Here is a 23148-nt window from a genome sequence, read left to right on the forward strand (position 1 = left end):
AGAGGCGGCTGCCATAACTAGCTGTACGGCTGCTCCTAACTGCAGCGTGCTGCTTCTGTTTCCCCAGGCGGCTACTCCCCCAGGCGACAGTATACCAGCAGGCTGCGCTGCCCTCTCCTCTGCGCTGGTGTTACTTGCAGGCTGCCCACCTCTACAGGCTGCGCCTGTTTTACCTGCAGGGCTGCCCACCATCCTCATAGGTGGCTGCCCTTTTCTCTTGCAGGCAGCTGTGTGTGTACACTCTCTTCATAACAGGCTGCTCCTCCACACCATCTTCTTCCCACGCTGCAGTTGGGTATCTTCTCCCTTGCAAGTGGGTACTCCTCCTCTCACAGCAGGCGACTGTGGACTTTTGCGGTGGTACTTGTCTTGATGGTTCTCCACGAGGTGACTGTGTCTTCAACAAGGTGTTATATCTTCTAAGGCTACCTCTCTGTTTTCTAAGAGGTGGCACATCTTCTCCACTGGCGTCTACAAGGGGACTTCGCATCTCCTGGGTGGCTTCATCATACCACGAGTATCGGTTCTCTATCAGCTATCCACAAGTAAGTGAATTTCAGATTTAAGTAAAGTATTTTGTGTTTAAATTTGGTAAGGGATTCCCGACTCCCTATATGGCCAACACCCGTTCGGTGCCGGGTTGTCCAAGCTCTATTGGAGAACCTCGGTCCAAAGGTGCTGAGATCAGGAGAACCAGGCGTTAGTACGAGAGCGCCTGTCTGTGCGTGGTCTCGGAACACCAGTGAGGCGCTCTCCGCGGAGTCCAGTGAAAGCACAGGACCGTAGAGATTGGACCACACTAGTGGTCGTTCTGCTTCGAGCTTCTACATCGAAATTCGACTTCGAGCCTATTTGTTTGGTACTGTTTTCATATGTACATGGACATCATCTGGTTCTTGGAACCCATGGAGCATTGTATTCATTAAATACTCCCAATAAATATATCATATATTGAGGGGGGGGTCAGCCCGTTCCGGCCCCAGTGCTGGTGTCCATCTTTCCATTTCATTTCATTTCAATTTCAAGTTGTATTAAGTTGTCCATTTCAAATTTGTGGATTTAAAGTTGTGCTATTAAGCGTGTGGGTGTCCAACGGACTCTTTCCCACTTGACGGGATCGGTTTCAGTGGTCCTTTGTATTCTAGGATAATCCCCCATTCCCAAAGCTTGTACTTTCCAAAAATTTAAACATCCTGGAGTCCACCAGACCCCTTTCAGACTGGGAAATGTCAAGGCTGGTGACATCCTTCCCAGCTTCTTAAAAGTTGTCCGCAACTTTAAGCTTTAAGCCATATATTCAAGATATAATCATGTTCCATCGAGTCGGCGAGACGAGACAGTCTCATAAATCCAATATAACTGAAGATTCCATGTCCCAAAGAAATGGGCGAGACTAAATAAGTCTCCATAATACCAATATCAAAATCATGTCCCAAGATAAATGGGCGAGACAAAAAACAGTCCCATAAGTCCAGATGTTATAATCATGTCCCAAGTAAATGGGCGAGACAAAACAGTCCCATAAGTCCAGATATCATAATCCATGTCCCAAGTAAATGGGCGAGACAAAATAAGTCTCCTGCCAACAAGACATCGGTCCACATGACCCTTGGCATAGACATAAGTCCCGTCATGTCCACTTTAGCACTTGCACTCCGTGTTGGTACTCTGACCACACACCTTGGATGAGAGGTGGGCTCAAGTAACAAGATAAAACAATCACTCGCAGGCATAGATAACCTGGTGTTCCATAAGCATTTCTGCTACACATAGTTTATAGGCATTTCGGCCACCAATAGTTTGTAGACATTTCGACCACCAACTCACACTACCCTCTCAAGTGCCCATGTTCCCTTCCATCTGCTCTCTATTGTTCCACCCACACATGGTAGAAACAATCTTCAAGAGAGCACGTAGGACAAGAGAACACTACACACGGTATGTTGTGCTCGACACTACCCTCTGAAGTGCCCATGTTCCCTTCCATGTGCTCTGATACCAATGTAACTCGCGGCGGGTGCCCGGGGGACTAGGGCCTTTGACAAACTTGTTGATACCATCAATGCATATTAAAACATTTAAACATGGCCACAGCCTTAACACATATCCATCATCACTTTGCATAAAACATAAAGCTGGACAAAACATCCACAAATGCTGAAAATGGAGCTTGCACGTGTGACACCGCATAGAGGCCGGAATGGGCCGACCCCCCTCCTTGGAGTATTTTATTACCCAAGGAGAATAATATCATGTACAAGCTTTGAGGGCCTTACTCTCCCCACGGGAGATGCCGGATTATCCATATACAAGTGCCATAACACAGCCCAACACGAGGCAACTGAGCCGGAACATAGGCTGTAGAAATGCCGAGCGAACAATATAATCCATATACCTCCGTGTGGGTACTAATTCTTCCCCAAAAACCACGGGTCTTCATTCAGCCGGTACAATCGGTACAGTGGCTGGTACAGTCGGTACAGTGGTTGGTACAGTCGGTACGGTGGCTGGTACAGCAAGTACATCAAGTACAGAAGCTGGTACAGTCGGTACAATGGGTGATACAGTAAGTACAGAAGCTGGTACAGCCAGTACAAGGGCTGGTACAGCAAGTACAACAAGTACAAATGTTGATACAACAAGTACAATGGCTAGAAATCATAATAAATGATTAAATACCCTTGCCTTCAGTATTTCTTCGGGATGGATGCCTCCAAAACAGTCCCCAACAGTCGGTATTCTTCATGGGCAGCCTTCAAGAGAGAGAGAAAGAGAGTAGCCATCATTAGGGCAGCCTGTAACGGTGGTAGAGGCTAGTGTGCAGCAAGAGAGCCTCCATTAATGAAGAGAGGGCTCCAATTTATAGATTTGGGCCTCCCATGAGCTAAAATGGCAAGAGAAGGTTACGATGACAAGTGGAGAGCCACACAATAGCTGAAGTGACAAGTGTGAGGCCACTTGTCTCACTTTGATCCCTTTTTCTAACAAGTGTCAGGCCACTTGTCTCAGTTTGGTCCACTTTCTTGCCACATGTCCCAATCTAAGAGATGGGTCCTTCCATAATCTTTACCTCTAAAAATATCCCAACTGGTAGACATTCTGTCATAGGCACTTTGCCAGCTCTTGGTATCTGCTCAATTCCAGATGTAATGACGCGAACAGAATTTCCATCGGAGTCAGGCCAAAAATAGCAACTCTCCTAAATTTTAGGAGTGTGGTCCTTTGTATTCTAGGATAATCCCCCATTCCCAAAGCTTGTACTTTCCAAAAATTTAAACATCCTGGAGTCCACCAGACCCCTTTTAGACTGGGAAATGTCCAGGCTGGTGACACCTAGCCTACCCTGTCATAGGCTTTCTCAAAAATCCAGAAGGAGAACAATAAGATCTTGCTGCCTCCACCTGGCCAAAGCGGTCGCCTTCCAAAAAGTGAAGATGTTATCAAGAATGCTCCAATCTTGGACGAAACCTGTTTGCGTGCTGTAAATCAAATCGGGGAGGAAGGGTTGCGTCGCCGGTTGATGGCCTTGGCTAGAATTTTGTAGGCTCTCCCAAGGAGGGTGATGGGTCTCCACTGTCGAATCTCCAACGTGTCACCACCCTCCTTGGGAATCAAATGGATCAATTCCTCTAACAGCCTCTCTAGCATGGATTGTGTGATCATTATATCATTAAGGCAGCTTTGAAGCCACCTACCGTGAGATCCCAAAGTTGAAGAAATAAGGAAACCGGAAGCCCATCTTCTCCCGAGCATTTGCCCCTAGGGAGTGCCGTCAGAGCCTCCGCAAGTTCCTCTGCAGTAAAGGGCGTTAAAATAGGAAATTCTGAAGAGTAGGAGGGACCACCTCTCTCGTGTGCTGCTAGACTTGATCACGCAGGTCCAGGGCTGGAGAGGATAGGGGGGCACTCATGAGGAGACCGCGGGGGGGGGGGGGGGATCCGCAACTATGGATCCATCTTGGCCTTGCTACCTGCAAATACCATCCCTCTGCCTGTGTGGGCTTGAAATCTCAAAGCAATCTCTAGTGACCTTGTCTCCCGCCTGGGTCCAAAAGGAAGGCTTTAGCGTGGTATGTGTATTCCACCCTCTGCTCCTTGATGGAACTAAGCTCTACACGGGCTGCCGCCAACTGGGCCTCTATCCACGGGCTGTCCAGGGTACTCTCCTGGAGTCACTGCAAGGAGGCTAGGCTCTGACTGATGCTTCTCTCTTGCTCTTGGAAACCAGCTAGTCTGTTTTGAGCGGTCTCTTGTAATTGAAGGCAAATGCACACTTATGGTAGTGCTGTGTGAACAGAACCTAACCAAGGACACTTTTTGCCATGTGGTTTTTTCCCCTTGGATATCCAGTGTGAAAGGACATGCTATCTATTGCTTTGTATTGTCATCTAATATATTATTATGATGGATGGATATATGTGGAAGGTTGACTCTATCACCTCCACTAATTCTCACTCTCAACATCTGTGTACTTTGTTTTTCTTTATCTTTGTGTGGCTGCTGTCAGCTGAAATGCTCTCTCTCTCTCTGTGTGGCTGTGGCTTTCCAGCATTTGGTATCATTGCTTTGCCTACTTCTCTTGGTGGTGAAGAGCTCTTGTTGGGTGGAGCTCATGATAGAGCAGCTTAGCCGGTTGGTTGAGTTTTTTTTTGTTTTTTTTGGGGGGGGGGGGAGTGGGGGGAGAGAGAGCTGTTTTGAGCAGCTTGCTCCAAGGGCTTAGCCATGGACCCGCGTTTTTAACCGCCTCCGGTGGATTTTTTTTTCCTGCGCCTTTCTTCATGGCATTTTTCGCGTCCATAAAAGTCCGCACAACACACACTTCTTCTCGAACATCAAGGGGTTTTGTCAACGGTCTACAGGTCTCCATCTCTTTGAATCTCTAAATTTTGAGCGATATCTTTTGTTGTGGCCATTTGCTTACATGGAATGTGCATGCGTAACTTACTTAATCGGTCAACAATAGTTATGCATTGTGTTCCCTGATCCAAATGCTGCTGGAAGGGATCCTACAAAGTCCATGTTGATGTCCTGGAAAGGTCCTTCTGGAAATGGCAAAGGTTGTAGCAACCTTGCTTGCTTTGTATGAGGAACTTTCACCTTTTGGCAAATCTGACATGTTCCTTGATCCAAACACTGCTGGAAGGGGTCCTACAAAGTCCATGCTTATGTCCTAGAAAGGTCCTTCTGGAACTAGCAAAGGCTATAGCAACTTTGCCTGCTTCGTGTGGGGAACATTTACCATTTGTCAAGTCTGACATGATTGGACATGTTGATAGACATCTATTCTCATTTTTGTTGATGCCGCAATGACCTTCGACAAGAGAGTCATGGGCATCGTGAAGAAGTGCTAGTCGCTTTTCCCTCAGTATGCATAGTCGTTTCTTGTAAAACAACCAGCCATCTTGGATGTAGTGACCCGGTTTTGACTGAAGGGCCAATCTATACTGAGTTCGGAATTCCAAAGAATCCTCGTACTGTGCCTTCATACTGTCTAAATCTTTTCCTTGTATTTCAAGCACAGTGGACTTATGTAGAGTTTGAATGGTACCTTTTGTGACTTAGAGCATCGGCAATAGGGATATTCTTGCCAAGAATGTATTCAATGATACCTCCAAACTATTGGAAGATCTGACTCCATCTAACTTGTCTGCTACTCCATTGGGCACTAGGCATGGTTTGTAGCCATTTATGTGCCTGATGATGTCTTAAGTGTGAACTCCCTCCCACAAAGGAAAGGAAAGGCTTCCAATTCTTAAGAGCCGTCATCACCCCCAATAAGTCTTTGTCATACACTGAATAATTCTTCTTTTTAGCTGTAATAAGCCACTAGGCGCCCTTCCTGCTGGAGGACAACTCCTATGGCTAAATTGTTGGCATTTGTAATTACCTCAAAAGGATCAGCCCATGAGGCCAACTTTATAACTAGAGACTGAGAGGAAAATTTCTTCATTGCATGGAATGCCTCAATTGCTTTGCCTATAATAACGGACACTTTCTACGGATGTGTCTTCATGCCCTTGAGCAAGTCTGTAAGAGGTGTTGCAAGGTCTGAAAATTTGTCCATGTGGGAACTCTATGTTTGATAGTGTGCTATAAAAGAGTGGATCTACTAACAATTTGTGGAAAACATCCCATTTAAGAATTGCCCTTACCTTTTCAGGGTCAAGGCTAATCCTATCTGCATTGATGACATCCCAGATAGTGGATTTCTTCTACTTCGAATTCGCTCCTTTTTGTATTGATATAGAGCTCATCGTCTTGCAATAGTCGCAAGACCTTTTCCCGCTCATGCTGTTCTACAATAGTAGAAAAGATGAGTATATCATCTAAAAAGATGAACACACTTTTCTATGAACTCCACAAAAACCCAAGACCTCATCTTGTTAAACGTCGTTGGTGCGGGAAAGAAGAATGTAGTTACGTGGTCAAATCTGAAACTGAGGAAAGAATGGTCGCTAGCATGCTTCACCCCCCCTCTCGCTTTGGTTCTCTACTGCCGGCGCCCTTCCCCCCTGGTTCTCTCTGTGCCCCCCCCCCACTCCCCGCCTCTCCTTCCTCTCTCTCTTCGCTGCTTCTCTCCCCCTTTGCCGCCTTCGCCTCACCCCCTCTGGTTCGCTTGCGCTTGGGCCTTCCCCTCTTCTCTCCCTTGCCTACTCCCCCCCGTTCTCTTCGTTTCTCCCCTTCGCTACCTTCCCCACCCCCCCCCCCCTCTTCTGCCTCTGCTTCACCTTCTTCTCTCTCCTCACCTCCCCCCTCTGGTGCCTGCGCCCTTTCCTTCTTTGCGCCTGCAGCCCAGTCCTTGTTCCTTCGCCCGCCCTTCCTCTCCCTTCGCTGCCTATATCTCCCCCCCCCTTTTTTTCTCTTTTTTCTTTCTTTTTCTTTTTTCCTTTTTCTTTTATCTTTTATCATTTTTTTTCTTTTTCTTTTTCTTTTTTCGTTTTTCTCTCTCTTTCTTTCTTTATTTCTCTTCTTCCTCCACCCTCCCCCCCCCTCTCCTTCGCTCCCTTGCCCCCTATCCTGTGCTTCATGCCCTTCCACCCCCCCCTCTTCTTTTTTTGTTTCTTCCTTTTTCCTCTGGCAGCGCCCTCAGCTTGTGGGCATTGCTTTATTTTTGGCAAGTATTGGCCTCTTCTCGTCTTCGCTCCCAGGAGGACTCCATGGCAGCTGCTCCATCTCCCGCGACCAAGGTTGCCGTTACCTGCCTCTTTTTTTTGAAGCGAACCTGCAGCTTCTTGCTTCGACTGTTGTATCCCTAGAGGCCTCCACTCTGGTATGCAAGATTGTCGGTAGCTGCCCCACACGTGGCCAACTCAGAGATCTTCTTTAGGCTAGCCTCCTAGGTGTGCCTGCAAAGATTGCAGACATTCATCCTTTGGGCGTGGCTACTACCAGGTTGAGTTTGACTTGCGAGCGGAGTGGAGTCTTATCTTATCATGCATTTGAGCCCCGTTGCATTGCATATGGCCCAGGCCTTCTTTGCACGGTGGCAGCACGGCTTTGATCCGGCATCTGACCCTCTAGCTGGAGTTTCAGGCTTTCTCGTGACAGTCTGCTTTCCAGGCCTTAGGAAGGAATACCTTCCTCTTCTCCCAGTGATTGGCGGTGCCATTGAGAGAGTGATGGAACCCCCCCCCCCCAACCGCTACCTCGGCCCTCGCACGAGCAGCTGTGATTCCATCTCTACGCATTTGTGTTGCCTTGCCGGATTCTGTGCCTCACATGATATCTATTCCCAGTCTTCGGGGTGACCCCGTTATGTAGAGAGTGGAGTATTCCGGCCTTCCAGGCCAATGCTTCATTTGTAGGCAGATGGGTCATCTGGCCAGAGCTTGCTCTCCGCGTCAGTCTAGGAGACCGCCCCTGGTGGTTCCCCCTCATACTTCCTGCTTAGATCCGCACCAGGGGGCTGAGGGAGGAGCAGGTTCCCAGGCCGCGGAGCACCAGGCACTGACCATGGATGACCCACCAGTCGGAGAGTGGTGGACGGTTGGCCCCCGCTTGGGTCGCCAGTTGAGCACCAGAGTTGAGCGTCGTTGCCATGCGTGCCAGAGGCTCGCAGCATGGAGGAGGATCGGTTTTGTCAGAGAACCGTTACGAGCACTTATCTCGGCACCTGTCCGTAGATGGCGGGCCCCCTCTAGGCACGGACCCCTCCCCCCCTCCCCCGGCCGATTCCTCGTCGTGACTCCTCTTCCGGCCCTTAGTGCCCAGTGGGGCCGGTTGACACCACCCTCTCTCTGTCAAGCCTTTCCCAACAGCCTTCCTCTGATGCCTCTCAGCAGCGTCCCTCTCTAGCCTCACCGCCTACTTGCCCCCTCCCCCGGGCTCCTCCCCACCCTCGCCTCCGACTCTACCTGTAGTCGCTCCATCTTCCCTTCCTCTTCTTCCATGCCCACCATCCCTCCCCCTCCCTCTGTGTCATGTGCACAGTGTGTATCTACCGTGTACTACACGCACACAAGACTAGCTTTGAGGTTTGGGGAAGCTTGGAGCTAGGTAGGCTGATTGGCGAGCTGAGGTAGGGATAGACTAACGGGCGGGCACCCAAGTATGGATGGGTGGGCGTCCAAGTGTGGACGCTCGATGAACGCCTATAAAAGGGTGGGCAAGGTTAGTCATTAGTTCATAGAGTCTTGCGTGTCTTTGTGAGAGCTCTATGGTCAGGAGCCTGGATCTAGTGCAGACGTGTACTTGCTTTATGCAGCCAAGGCCGGCAACAGTCTCTCGAGGCCCGCAAGGGGGGTAGCTTCGTGGCGGTATGGGACGTCATGAGGTAGAGATTGGTCGGTACGCCCATCTAGTTAGCTCAGCTCGTGGCTCGGTGGCTGTCAAATCCCCATAGGATCTCCTCGTAGAACACTCTTGGTACAAGACTTGAAACGTGCAAACAAACCAAACAAACGTGAAGGGGGTGCAGGCCTGACTCACCTCCCAACCTTGATAGCCGTGGGCAACGACTTGGGCATAGTTTGAAGGAGTCTTCAAGAAAGAATTTCTCAAGAAAGAGGATGACTATGATATTGCTGCCCGGTTTGCTACTTTGACCATGACCTCGCAGAACCTCACTCATACCGTTTACAAGTTAAAAACAACAAATGCAAAACTTTGGATGAGGCTATTCATCTCGCTCGTATCTATGATGATACAATGGTCTCTTCCAAGTCTAAACCCGTGACCGAGCAGGGAAACAAGCACAAAAGAAAGTTCTCCACACCGATGGCTAGCACGACAGAAGGAAAGTCTTCGGATCAATCTTTGAAGAATTCTACTTCGATCCCAGCAAAGAAAAAACGTCTCCTTAAGGCTTTGAAGCTCAAGAAGGAGGGATGTTGCTTCATCTGCGAAGAAAAAGGACATATGCGTAAGGAGTGCCTGAAGCAGAAGGGTGCCAAGACCAATGCAGGACCCAAGCCAGTTGTCTTTGACAAGTACGTCAGTTACTGTACTTTCTCGCCCCAGTTCATGTTCTGATTGTTTATTTAACTCTAAAGTTTTTGGCGTGCATGATCTTCTTCGAGTTTATGGAGAAATGAATGGCCATAGAATCCACATTCTTCTAGACCCTGGCAGCTTACACAACTTTGTTAATTACAAACTTCTACAGAAATTGGGTCTTGACACAACACCCAACGATCATACCTATGAGGTACCTCTGGGTCGGCAAGTATGGGATCGAAAGGTGGAGACGTTACCGATCCGGATTCAGGACTACAAAGATAATCTGGAATGTTATATTATGCATCTAGAGCATGTAGACTTGTTATTAGGGATTGAGTGGTTTAAGACTCTTCAAGTCCAGATAGATTGGTCTAGTCATATTTTTTCTTTTGAACATAGGAACACCCAGTATAGTATATTAGGTGATTGTATACATCTCTCTCAGGGACCTCTTGTAAATACAGTTGATTTTGGAAATATAATGGATTCTTCTTTGTATATTTCTTTCCATTGTGTCTTGATTCCACTTTCTTCATTTCTCATACCTACTATGGATGTTAATGAATTAAGTGTGTTTGAAAGCAACGAATTAAAGAAGATACTTGATTTGTTTCCAGATGTATTTCCTAAGGAACTGCAATCGGGCTTACCACCCGAAAGGGCAGTAGATCATCGTATTGACATGGTCCCTGGAGCTCACCCTGTTAGTATTTCACCTTATAGGATGAGCCAAGCTGAGGAAGATGAGTTGGCCAAACAACTCCAAGATTATTTGAGGATGAGCTAGATCCGTCTAAGAAAATTTCCTTGGGGTGCACCTGTGCTACTCAGGAGAAAGAAGGACAATACTTGGAGAAGGTGTATAGATTACAAGAGATTGAACAAGCTGACAATTAAGAACCGTTATCCTCTCCCTAGATCAGATGACCTGATTGAACGGTTAGCCAGAGCGAAGTATTCCACAAAGATAGATTTACGTACTGGCTATCACCAGATACGTATTCATGAAAGGCATGTCGAAAGAACCGCCTTTCGGACTAGGTGTGGCCATTATGAGTTTCTCGTATTACCTTTTGGGTTAACCAATGCTCCAGCCACTTTTCAGCAAATGATAACGATCCTTTTCGTGAACATTTGGAAAAATTTGTGGTTGTGTTCCTAGATGATATTTTGATATATAGTCGTACCCTTGAGGATCACGTTAGACACCTCACGATTGTCTTAACTATTTTAAGACAGAATTGACTATATGCTAAATTAAGTAAATGTGAGTTTTTCATGACAGACATCATTTACTTGGGACACAAGATCACTAGAGATGGATTGAGCATTGACTATGACCGAGTTCAGAAGGTTCTGGCTTGGCCTATACCGTAGACAGTGAAACAACTTCATTCTTCTCTCGATTTTGTTGTTTTTCTTTGAAAATCTGTGTGGGAGTACTCTCAGCTCACACTACCGATGACCGACTTGTTAAAAGGTCGTGGACGTAAGTTGAATCAGCCTATCGCTTGGAATAACGATAAGGATATGGCCTTCAGACTTTGGAAAGATAAAGTCAAGGAAGCACCTATCTTAGCATTACCCGACGTAGTCAGCCTTATGTTCTTGAAATTGATGCCAGTGACTATGCAATCAGGACTGCTCTATTTCAAGATGTTAGACCTGTTGCTTTCGAGAGTAAAAAGTAAGACGACACTCAATTTCGTTGGTCAACCCTTGAGAAGAAGCTTTATGTTGTCATTCACGCCCTCAAGGTTTGGAGACATTATTTATATGGCTCCAAGTTTGTGGTATTGACTAATCATCAGTCAATCAAGTATGTGTGTGATGCAGATGATTTGAGAGGAAGGAAAGCTCGATGGGTTGAATTAATGCAAGATTTTGATTTTGAGATTCGTTATCGGAAAGGGTCCATGAATAGTGTCGCAGATGCGCTTAGTCGAATTAGAGAGGTGAATACTTTGTCGTTCACCGAGATTTCTACTGACTTATTTCAGTCATTGAGAGGGCTTTGCAGGACTGATAGTTATTTGGTCCAATTTGGCAGAAGATCCAGGATGGGAGCTCATTGATTGACCAAGACTCAATGACTGAGCAGTCTACCATTCAAGCTGCGGGAGGCCAGTGGATGATTCGGAATGGTTTACTATTCCGTTTACTATTCCGTAATGACAAAATTTGTGTACCACAGATCTCGGACATTAGGTCCAAGATTCTTAAGGAGTGTCACGACGCCCCTTCTGCTGGACACCCTGGGGTACACAGGACATTATCTTTAGTGAAACACACTTTTTATTGGCCAAAGATGAAAGGGTATGTAGAAGATTATGTTCTCAAGTGTCAAGTTTGTCAAGCAAATAAAGCTGAACGCTTTAGACAGGCTGGGCTGTTGCATCCTTTGCAAATCCTAGGTAATAAATGGGAAAGTATTTCCATGGATTTTATTACCGGATTGTTAAGAACACGTCAAGGCTACGATTCTATTTGGGTTGTGTTTTCGTGCCTAAGGGCTCAAGGGGACTAGTCCATGTCCTCTCTGTTGGAACAGGAGAGCAAGCTAACTCTAGGTGCAGAAAGAAAAGATGGCAAACATAATGAAATGGAAATGAAAGCAATGAACAAGTACTTACATGTAGACCAAGATAGCTTGATTTGATTGTTTGACACACAAGAAAGTACATCACTCTTATAGAGTGAACACACACACTCAAGTACCATATGCTTATGGGATAACTCCCAAAGTGACACGTGGCACTCTCTCACACAGACTCATAAACTAGTTCCTAGTACACACTAGAAAACACTCCTTGACTATGATTTCTCCAACATTCCCCCTCAGAGCAAAGAGTGTGAGACCCAATACACAAGGAGTAAACCGATCCCCCCTCCACCGCAATACTGCAAAGAACCAGTCCAACTGACCAACACCTCCCGTGTGTCAGTGACTACAGAGTCAGCTTGCGACCGGTAGTGAGAACCATCACTCGTCACCTCCCTCTTACTCTGAACTGGGTGTCAATACTTCATATCAAAGTAAAAAACAATTCACATTTTTGGGGGACAACCCAGGGCAGAGGACCCTTATTGACCATCACACATCACATTGTTTATTTCATTCATTTTATGCATAATGCAAGGGCAGAGCACCCACACACACATAGAAGAAATCAGAAACAATAATCTTTGTCATCCTCATCGAGGGTGACATGGGCAGAAAGTGCATGATCTTCGGGAAGCTCCTCTGGTGGTTCATCAGCAACAAGATTAGCATGGTGTTGTTCTTGTTCTTTCTCCTTCTTCTTGAAGCCATTGGCTTCAATATGACCTTTCCGCTTACAGTATCTGCATATGATGTTCTTGTTGGCTTTCCATCTGCTGGCGGAGATAAGCGTCTCTTCAGTGCTTGAGGTCAAGGATGTAGAAGTGGTTTCCTTGTTCCGGTGGTCTTTCTCAATGAGAAGAGCAACCAAGTCATCATATGTAGTAGCGGCCAGGCATAATACTTCAATGGTGTGCTCAAAGTGAGAAATGCCTTGCATGCTTTTGATTAGTATTGCCATCTTGTCCTCATCATCTGGAGAACACTTCGAACTTGATAATTGTTGAACAAGAGAATTAAATTTGGAGAGATGATCACTCTTCATTGTCTTGCATTTTCAGCTCATAAAACTTCAATTTCAGAAAAACTTTGGAATTAGTGACCTTGTTACCAAAGATGCTCTCCAATCGATGCCAGATCTCCTTAGCCGAGGATGTAAAGTTGACGTGATGAATGAGAGAGTCCGCCACGTAGAGACCAATGAGGGCAATGGCTTTTGCATTTTGCTGCTTCCAAATTTTTCTTTGTGGCTAATCAAGTGCATCAAATGTGTCGTTCTCAACAACTTCCCAGACTCCTTCACGCATAAGTAGCAGCTGCATCTTGGTTTGCCATGTGGGAAAGCCTTCCTCCTTGAACTTATCAATGAACAAGTACTTACATGTAGACCAAGATAGCTTGATTTGATTGATGTGACACACAAGAAAGTACATCACTCTTATAGAGTGAACACACACACTCAAGTACCATATGCTTATGGGATAACTCCCAAAGTGACACGTGGCACTCTCACACACAAAGACTCATAAACTATTTCCTAGTACACACTAGACACACACTCTTTGACTATGATTTCTCCAACACCCCCCCTCAGAGCAAAGAGTTTGAGACCCAATACGCAAGGAGTAAACCGACTCTCTGTGTCCACTCTGATGATATCCATCTTGATCACGCGGTTTTGCTCTGAGTGGGCGAGATCCAAAAATGGACAATCCAGACTGTACTGAAAGGGTGGTAGTGCCTCTATCCGCAAACCATGTAGGTCAAACCATGATCTCATCTGAGCATACCAGCAATGAGTATCTCCATCCTCTGCCAACTGTATGGATGAGGTCAATGCCAATCGGGAGTACCTCTGTTGAGGGAGCTCCCATAGCCGCTGTAAAAAGGTAACTGCCTGGAATAGGGCCTCGATCACTACTGGTGCGGCACCCAGCTTAGCCCGAACAATCTCATGTGGTACCGATGATTTGCTCCGAATCATGCGGGCAATCATCATAATCAGTGGTCTCTCCATTTGCCTCCATCCCTCATCCGTCCCTCTCTGAGATCTGTGATGTATGCTGGGCCCCCAAATTGGAGCTTCGTACAGGAGGGTCGGTGTGACAAGCGTATCAAATAGCCACAATTTGGTGCGTGGCTCTTGAAACTGTATGTGTGCACATTGCCTCTCAAGTGCCCCCAAGGCTGCATGCCCTCGATCTAATCTAGCTGCTGCTGCCTCCTTCAGGGAGAAACGCGGTTCTGTGAAAGTAACTCCCAAGTAGACAGATGACCTGACGTACTCAACCGGCTGCCCTCGAAAAGTGAACTGAGGCTCTGATCTTGTCACCCATGCCTGTGTGGTGTTAAACACCATAACCTTGGTTTTCCCAAGGTTCACTGTTAGATCTCTATCCGCACAGAATGCTTGTAATGCATCCAGATGTCTCTGTAATCCCTTTGGAGAGTCGGAGATTAGAACAATATCATCAGCATATAACAAGATGGGTATCAACACCCCTTCCAAGCATGCCCTTGGGCCTCCCAATCTGTCTACATAATGGGAGACCACATCAATGTACAGTCCAAAGAGGGTGGGCGATAGCGAGCATCCCTGCTTCACTCCTATCATGCTGGTCACCATATCGGATAGTCCGCCTGGAGCTCGGACTCTGCCTGTCACTCACAGACTCATACAAAGCATATATCTCCACTGCATATCCTCAGGTACCTCAATGTCATGCAATCTGTGCATAAGCCTGGCACGTGGTACGGTATCGAAGGCTTTGCGGAAGTCCACAAAGCAGCAGTATATCCTTCTCTTCTGTGCCCGCCCGCACCTGCCCTCTTCAATAAGTGCCCGAAGTGTCAGTATGCGATCCAAGGTAGTAAGTCCTCTCCTGAAGCCGGCCTGTCCATGTGCTCGATGACCATGTCTCTGTGCCCAGCGGCTCAGCTCCGCCGACTCCAATATAGAGCCATATAGTTTGGCCAAGTAATGACCAATCATGATCGTCCTGTAGTTGCTTGGTACCATGGGGTCCCCACCCTTAAAGAGTGGTACAATGATATGCTCTGTCTAGCTTGCAGGGAAACCCTCACAAATGGCACAATTAAACACATGTACGATGAGCAGAGCCAAAGTGTTGCACGCATATGAGAAGTGCTCTCCAACTAGCCCATCATGATCCTGTGCCTTTCCATTCTGTAACCTGTCTATCGCATCTAGCATGATTCACATAGTAAAAAAGGTGCTGCTAGCTGGTCTAGCTCCTAGTGGAGGGGGGGTGAGGGGCTGTCCTGGTGCATCATATAGCTCTCTAGCATAAGCATGCCATGCCTCAGGTGCAGTAATCGAAGAAGTCTTGGAGTGATGAGATTTGCATTTTTTGCAACGTTCGTTGTTGCTATGGATATGGGTCCCCCTTGTATGAACAAGGAGAACAAGTTGGATGGAACCAACTATGCTCATTGGAAGCTGAATCTGCGGGTCTGGTTTATTCATAAGGGTCTATGGGAGATTGTTCAAGGCAGTGAGAAGAAGCTCGAGCATCCTCAAAACTCGAGGCGTTGGACCTAGGTTCAGGAGGATGAATTCCTTGCAGAATTACAAGACTGGGAGGATCGTGATTCGAAGGCGCATTCGGTGCTTGTGCGGACCATTACAAAGGATGTCTCACCAGCCGTGCAAACTCTTACTAGTGTACATCAAGTTTGGCCCAAGTTGGAGGATCTCTATGCACGAGATTCTTCGATGAGGGTAGTTACTCTGCAAGGACAACGCTACAATCCGATATATTCTGCTCGTAGTTTGATGCAGTCGTTTTTAATGAAGGCCAAGGTTATCCATGACCAGTTATTGGCAATGGGTACTGCCTCATCCTCTGCTCAGTTGGCTGCACTTATCCTCACAAAGCTTCCTCCGGACTACGATGTGGTTTCTCGGGCTTTGCGGTGCCAAGTCATAGAAAGCAAGTTGGATTTTGATGACCTCAGCTACCTTCTCTTGGAAGAAGAGTCCGTCCTTGTTTCATAGGGTAAGGTCAGGGTGTCTCTTAATGGTCATGATTAGGCACTTTCTATAGTGTAGAAGAAAGGTCGGAGTTGTTGCTACTTGTGTGGGAAGAAAGGACATTTGTCTAAGGATTGCTTGTCCAAGAAGAAGGACAAGGGCAAGGGCAAGTCTTCATCCAAGAAGAAGGGCAAAGACAGGACATAGGATAGTGATTCAGATACTTCTAGTGACTCATCTAGGGCTCCCAGGGCGCTTTCGGCTCGGGAGGACCAGGACGGTGTTCTTCTCTAGTTACGCAGATTGTTTACCCCCATGACAGAGGAGGCTTGTAAGCGGGAGAGGGGCTTGTAGCAGCTCCATCTTTGGTGCATGGGAGAATTTGGCAGGGCAAGGTCAGCTTTGATAGCTATGGATTGAATCTGTTTCAAATTCATTGCTTGGTGTAGCAAAGATTATGGATTGGATGTGTTCCAAGTCATTGTTCGAGGTTTTTTGGACGTGATGTGTTCACAGTTCACTGTAGGGGGAATATGGGCGTGGTTTGTCTGACAACTCATCATTCTATATTCTTGGAGTTCACTGCACACTGGTGTGAATTTGGAGCCAAGTAGATTTCTTTGTTATTTAGGGTGGCATTTTGTTTCGAGGAGTCAAGTTGGTAGGTGCTCTTTCCAAGGTGTATCCGGTACTGTGCATACTGGAGTGTCCATGGTTGCATCTTCATTAGCTTATCTTCTTCAGACTTTTGTACACTATGAGCTGCAGATGGGGTGTTAGAATATTATGCATATCTTTGTGTGGGATTTGGCCTTTTATTTGGCCCTCTATGAGTCCGTCATCGGACGAGTGAGAGCCCCAGGAGGTACATCACATGAGATTTCCAGCACTATTGGGGTAAAACAGGGCTGCCCTCTATCACCCACTCTTTTCGGCCTCTACATTGATGAGATCTCGAGCTTCATTGACAGATCAGGCGGGGCTGGTCCCACACTGGTAGGCATATTGATCCCCATACTACTTTATGTAGATGACATCGTCCTCCTCTCAGACTCAGCCGAGGGGCTTCAGAGACAATTGGATGCCTTACAGGACTTTTGCACGTTGCGGGACCTCTCTGTTAACCTTGGTAAAACCAAGGTAATGGTTTTCAATACCTCTCGCCCCTTCACATTCAGATTGAGCTCCACATATAGAGGGGATCCTGTGGAGATTGTCTCATCCTATGTCTACCTTGGTGTCACTTTCAGTGGCCCACACTTCACCATGCTTCTCGCAGCACATGCTAGAGTGACACGGGGATATGCAGGCACATTTCTAGGAGCCCAAGACGAAGGGTTGGCTTTTTGACACCCTCATCACACTAGCCTTGATGTATGGAGCAGTCTTGTGGGGCTAGATTTATTTGATGAGGATTGGCAGCGAGTTGAGAGGTCGCAGGTCATGATGTTCTCCCGTATGATCCGCAGCAAACCATCAGTCCTACACCAGATTATCCAGGTAGAGTTTGCTGCAGCCCCGATGGTAGTGGATGCACTCTTCCAGACAGTCACATACCTCCATCGCATTAGTCACATGGATCCCCACAGGTATCCGAGGCTTGCCTTGGAGTCCTCGAGGCAACTAGCACTTGAGGGCCACTCTGGAGTATGGTATGCACTAGTTTCCACTTGGTTCTCAGTATATGGGCTCTGCATAGACTGCCTACCCCCCCTTCAGTACAGTTTGGACTCCCCTTTTCTCCGGCTCTCTCACGAGGATACCAACCGGGTTATCCGGTCAGATCTTCTCAGCCTCTACACCCATTGCACATGGATCACACCTCCGGAGCTCCCCACGAAGATGCACTTCTACAGAGATCACTTCCTCACACTCACTGAGGATGGATTCATCCAACGGTTGGGCTACTTGAATGTTCACATGTCCCATGCCATGCAGACTGCGAGTGGCCACATATGGGTTTCATCCCACCGCCTCAGAGTGGATATAGGTAGAGCGAGTGCATCTTTAGAGCCGGGAAGCTCATACGGAGACCCAGAGAGGAGAGGATCTGCCGATTATGCCACACAGAGGTTGAGACGGAGGAGCATTACATATGCCGCTACCCAGTATACTATGAGATCTGCCCGAGAGGTCTCACTGTCTATTTCGTGAGGGATTTGGTCCACTCTCTAGGATCATTGACTTCCAGGACCAGCGTTGCCTAGGCCTCTTTCTGCTTGAGCTCCACAGACACAGGGACACCTTCTTGAGAGAGCTTTGTCGGCCCTAGCCACCCCTCCCCATCCCTTGCCAGTCAACCATCACTTGTTTCTTTTGGACCCAGGATGTGGAGGACACCGATATAGTGGATCTTGTGGACCCAAGATGTGGAGGACACCGATATAGTGGATCTTGTGGACCCAGGATGTGGAGGACACCGATATAGTGGATCTTGTGGACCCTCTAAGAGTTGCTCCGGACCTACCTTGCCCGAGAGGAGTTACCTCGGATCGAGCCTCCGCACTCCAGCGTGCCCAACGCCCTTGGCCGTCGGCCACAATCACCTCATCAGCTCCAAATCCAGAACATGCTCCATCGCCATCGAGCTACCTTTCCACGTGACATAGCTGAGGGAGACCTCTCGGCCATACTCATTAGCCCCATGGTTGATTTTTTGGAGAGTGGTATACCATCTAGTTGGAGCTGATGCTGCTCTCATGTTTCTATGTTCGTAGTATTCCATGATGAGTTTCCATGGACAGTTTTGTATCACCCTAGTGAGATAGCTATGTTTATGTTTTCTTTCTGGTTTCATTTTCCATTCCATGATGAGATATGCCATGAACATTATTGTATCACTTTGGTCCCATAGGTCCATTGGGTCTTTAGTAGACACTTAATATCTCTCTCTCTCTCTCTCTCTCTCTCTCTCTCTCTCTCTTCCTTTGTCTATGCTTCTGCCAATGCAAGACTCCAACATAGTAAGATCCCTGTGAGCTTTTAGCCAAAGAAAGGAGACTTTGCGAGCTCAGAAATTGCACTATAGCTATCTGCAGAACTCTGCAAGGATGGGCCAAACATGCCTTGTGCCAACCAGTGCTGATGGAGTGAGGAGTATGGACTTGCTGATGAAGCTAGATCCGACACTAACGACGGCGGGACTGGGGGGAAGGGGAGGGAGGGATAACAGAACTTGCAAGGGCACGTCATCCTTCACCTCCATTGTTCAGCAACACAGGCTGAGCTGTATGTTGTAATTTTCTGAGATCTGTCTTCAGTGGTTACAGAATAACATTGCCCTCAGCTTTGGGAGAGCTGTTGCCCTCGGAAGGTCACCCTCTTGCTTTGGGTGTTAGCTCACAAAAGCATAGCCGTGAGCACATGGTTGGTGGGTTGGCCAGCTTCTTGTGGCCCCACTTGGATACTCAGCACCATTGCCTTTGGGATTGCCCAAATGTGCAGCCGGTTTTGTGGAGGATCCTCTGCCTGTTCACCTTCGAGCCCAGCACTCGTTGGATTATCACCTGGAGTTCTATTGCTTGTTTCATGGATGTGGGGCTGGCAGTAGTATTTTAGGATGGTATGGGCCTTGCACTCCAGGCTCCAGCTCACTCACTTCCGGATCATGGCTACCCCTGCTTCTTCCGCTCCGGTGTGACCACATACCTGTGAGGACTAGAGATGAGAGATCATCGGTAGCATCATTGCTTGGCACATCTTGGGGGGCCGGTGCAGCAAGATCGTCAATGGTTGTCATCCCACCAGCGGAGACCATCAGATCTATTTGGATGGATCTCATTTGCACCTTTTGGGGAATGCTGAAGGCAGTAGACCGGTGATTGGGACCGGATGTAGCAGTAACTAGTTGCTTTCCTTTGGACTTGGAGTCCGGGCCCGTTTTTTTTTTTTTTTCCAGATAGATATCATCCTCGCATGTTTTTTTCTCCACTTAGGCTTCACTTCAAATTAGACTAGACACGACAGGTGATACTTTATGAGAAACATTCACAGAACAAAGATTTTGATAAAGTGAGCTAAACTGCATACGTGTTTTGTTTTCAAAATTTCCAGGTCTTGCACCATGCTCATTGTTGTTGATGGGCCTGTTTTTCATACCAGAATCCCCGAGGTGGCTGGTAGGTGGATTCCATTACCACCTTACACCAAAAAGCATTGTAAAATCAGGCATTTGCAGAGTGAAATACATGCATTGTTGGGGAGGGATGGAGGGGGGGGGGTGTTGTTTGTTATCTAGGAGCTTCTAAAATGTGTACTCATCGGTTCAACATTGGCTGATACCAAGTGGGATGTTTTGCAGGCAAAAACAGGCCACGATGAAGTGTTCAAGGCCTCCCTGCGAGCTCTTCGAGGGAAAAATAATGATATCACTCAAGAGGTTTTTGAGATAGAGGTAAAAAATTCTCATCAAGGATAAAAGCAAAAAAGGATGTCTTAAAGTTGTGTTAGAGTGGGTTTTGTTCACATTTGCATGGCTTTGTTTTCAACGTTTCAATCCATGTGGGATCGGATCAAGAGACTATTTACAGAGATTTCTTATTCTGTTTGACATGATCAGGATGCTGTAGAAGCTCTTAGGGCACAACCTAGGATCAGGTTGGCAGACATGCTCCAGGGAAAATACTTAAAACCTCTTATTGTAAGCAAATGTTTGCACTTGCAATTTTCTCCTGTTTGTAGAGCCGCCGACTTCAGTAGGTACAAATCTAAACAGTGTCTTTTCACCATGTACAGGTTGGTGTTGGTCTTTTATGTTTTCAGCAGCTTGTTGGAGTAAATGCACTATTGTTCTATGCAAGTTCAATTTTTGAGTCTGCTGGTAAAATCTTAGACTCTGTTGCATTTATCAAAAGAATCTTGTGCTAAACATTATAAAAGATCTCATGCTCTAGTTCATGACTGATGCAGGCATTTCTGCTGGTAGCTTAGCATCTCTTGCACTTGCTGCTCTTCAGGTTGGTTGCTTTACATCCATGAGCTTGGTCCACTGAATACTTTCTCGGATGAGAAAAACATTATTAGAAAGTGTGTACCAATTTCAATTTCAATTGAACTTGATTGGGTATGTGATGGATGCTTGCTAATGAGTCCTATCTCTCATCTAGAATTGCTCCACATATTGGTATTTGCAATCTTAGGTCTATGTTATGCCACCTGAATGGTGAAAGCAGGTGGTAATGACGGGAGTATCAGCAGTGTTGATTGACAAAGCTGGCCGGCGCCTCCTGCTGATGGTGAGTTTGACTAGTTGCTGTGCACATACTTGGAGCCATGCATTCACTATCAAGGTGGATATGATAGCATTTTTATAACTTTGGAAGTAGAATGGAAAGCTTGAAATAATGGAAGCTGTTCTTGTGCAGGTGTCATCTGGGGGTATGAGCGCTAGCTGTTTGCTTGTTGGTCTTTCCTTCTATTTACAGGTAAAGAGGCTAACCTCCTTGCTTAGGTGCAATCTAAATAAATGGAAGCTTTGAACTTCTCTTTTCCATTGTTTTAACATACAGATATGGTTGTCTTTAATGCATTTTTTGAGGAGGCGGCCTTTGGTCACAGTGGGGTTTTCTGGGTGTTTGCACCTTTCAGAGGATCAGAAGTATGCCTCTGTCAAGACACAAGAAGCTTGCTTACTAATGAGTTCGTTTCATGCTGACAGACACGTGTCAGTTCATCTCTGCACACATTTGTAGGGGTTATGGCTCTTGTCAGCCTTTTGGTACTCATCTATGCCTAGTAGGATCCTTCCTGTATAAACAAGTGTGGCGATTTGCTTTCAACTGCACTAGACTATACAACAATGCTTGCATGCAGGCCTATATTATCTCTTTCTCACTTGGTCTTGGAGCAATACCATGGGTCATAATGTCAGAGGTAGAACTCTTTGCAGTCACATAAAATGTGCTGTCAACCCATTTCATAAAGGTCAAAAGTTTACATGAGACTTTTTACACGTATTTGTCGTTCAAAACCTGTTATTGGCAGATTTTCCCATCAAATATAAAAGGAATCGCTGGAAGCTTGGCAACCCTTATGAACTGGTTTTCAGGCTGGGTTGTCACTGTGTCCTTCAATACAATGCTTGATTGGAGTGCAGCAGGTGATATTTATATGAGCAGAACTGATTTTTTTAAAATCAATAAATGATCTGGAATCAAAGACAATCTCACACATACTCTTATCATCTTTTCTTTTCCAGGATCTTTTGGCATTTTTGCTTGCATATGTGCTCTTGCTCTGGTGTTTGTGGCATTTAGTGTGCCAGAAACGAAGGGCAGAACCTTGGAGGAGATCCAAGCTTTTTTCAAAAGACAGACATAGATGCTTCACCGTACTGAGGAGACCTATGAACACATAGAGGATGCTTGAACTCAAGATCCTTCGAACTTGAGGTACAAACAGAAAGCCATACAGGTGAACACTGGAGTCTCTTTGTCGTTAGCTCATTAAGCGGCTTATCAGTTCTCTATCCATATCTTTCGTCCTGGGTTGTGTATCACCATTTTTTTTCTGCCCAATGTATACCTTAAAGATAAAAATTGATGGCAATGGATACGTGCAATGAGACGGGGCTTGAGGACCAATCCCAATTGTTTATTAGTAAGGGTGAAGTCAGGACCCCTTTGTAAGAAAATAATTAGAACAAACCATCACAAAGCCACTTGCAAGTCATTGAATATGTTGCTTAGGAGCAATTTAGATTCTCTACACAGCTCCTTGAAGGTGACAATATCATAATTTGCATCTCTTCCTTGACATTGTAACTTAAAATTACAAACATGGTGATGTCAATACATTTCTATCTACACATCGCTCCTCAAAATTGCGAAGTTGATGATGCCAAGGGGATGCAAATTGTTCACTCTATTTGGTTTTGATTAGTCATGATTTCGAAGAAGTGTGGGAATGCAAATAGAACCTAGTAAAAGTATACAATTAAACTGTTCACATCACTTGGAAATACCATAGGCATGAACTCAGAAAGTTGATACAATAGTGAGATCTCTCATACTTCTCTGGCTATCAAGATCTATGGTCATTCTATTAAGTTTTGCCATGTGGTTGCAGCTCACCTCAGTTTTCAGGTCATGTCATTTCCTATTTGATACTCGTTGGGA

The 23148-nt window shown here is 46.3% G+C and overlaps 1 protein-coding gene across 1 annotated transcript in view; it reads left to right on the top strand.

Annotated features, from left to right (window-relative positions):
* The window catches only part of LOC147634390 (sugar transporter ERD6-like 4), a 43318-nt gene extending 20481 nt beyond the window's left edge, over positions 1 to 22837 (top strand). Inside the window, exons 8-18 of the mRNA XM_086805545.1 lie at positions 20087 to 20151; positions 20334 to 20426; positions 20592 to 20672; positions 20768 to 20852; positions 20942 to 20988; positions 21205 to 21267; positions 21397 to 21456; positions 21690 to 21749; positions 21845 to 21904; positions 22016 to 22130; positions 22230 to 22837. Of these exons, the coding sequence (XP_086661671.1) occupies positions 20087 to 20151; positions 20334 to 20426; positions 20592 to 20672; positions 20768 to 20852; positions 20942 to 20988; positions 21205 to 21267; positions 21397 to 21456; positions 21690 to 21749; positions 21845 to 21904; positions 22016 to 22130; positions 22230 to 22351 (851 nt within the window). The 3' untranslated portion in view covers positions 22352 to 22837. The remainder of the gene's footprint in view (positions 1 to 20086; positions 20152 to 20333; positions 20427 to 20591; positions 20673 to 20767; positions 20853 to 20941; positions 20989 to 21204; positions 21268 to 21396; positions 21457 to 21689; positions 21750 to 21844; positions 21905 to 22015; positions 22131 to 22229) is intronic.
* Positions 22838 to 23148: the final 311 nt, after the last annotated feature.

The sequence above is a fragment of the Cibotium barometz genome, chromosome 11 (assembly GCF_041138505.1).
Source record: "Cibotium barometz isolate CiBa-2024 chromosome 11, ASM4113850v1, whole genome shotgun sequence".
Taxonomy (NCBI): domain Eukaryota; kingdom Viridiplantae; phylum Streptophyta; class Polypodiopsida; order Cyatheales; family Cibotiaceae; genus Cibotium; species Cibotium barometz.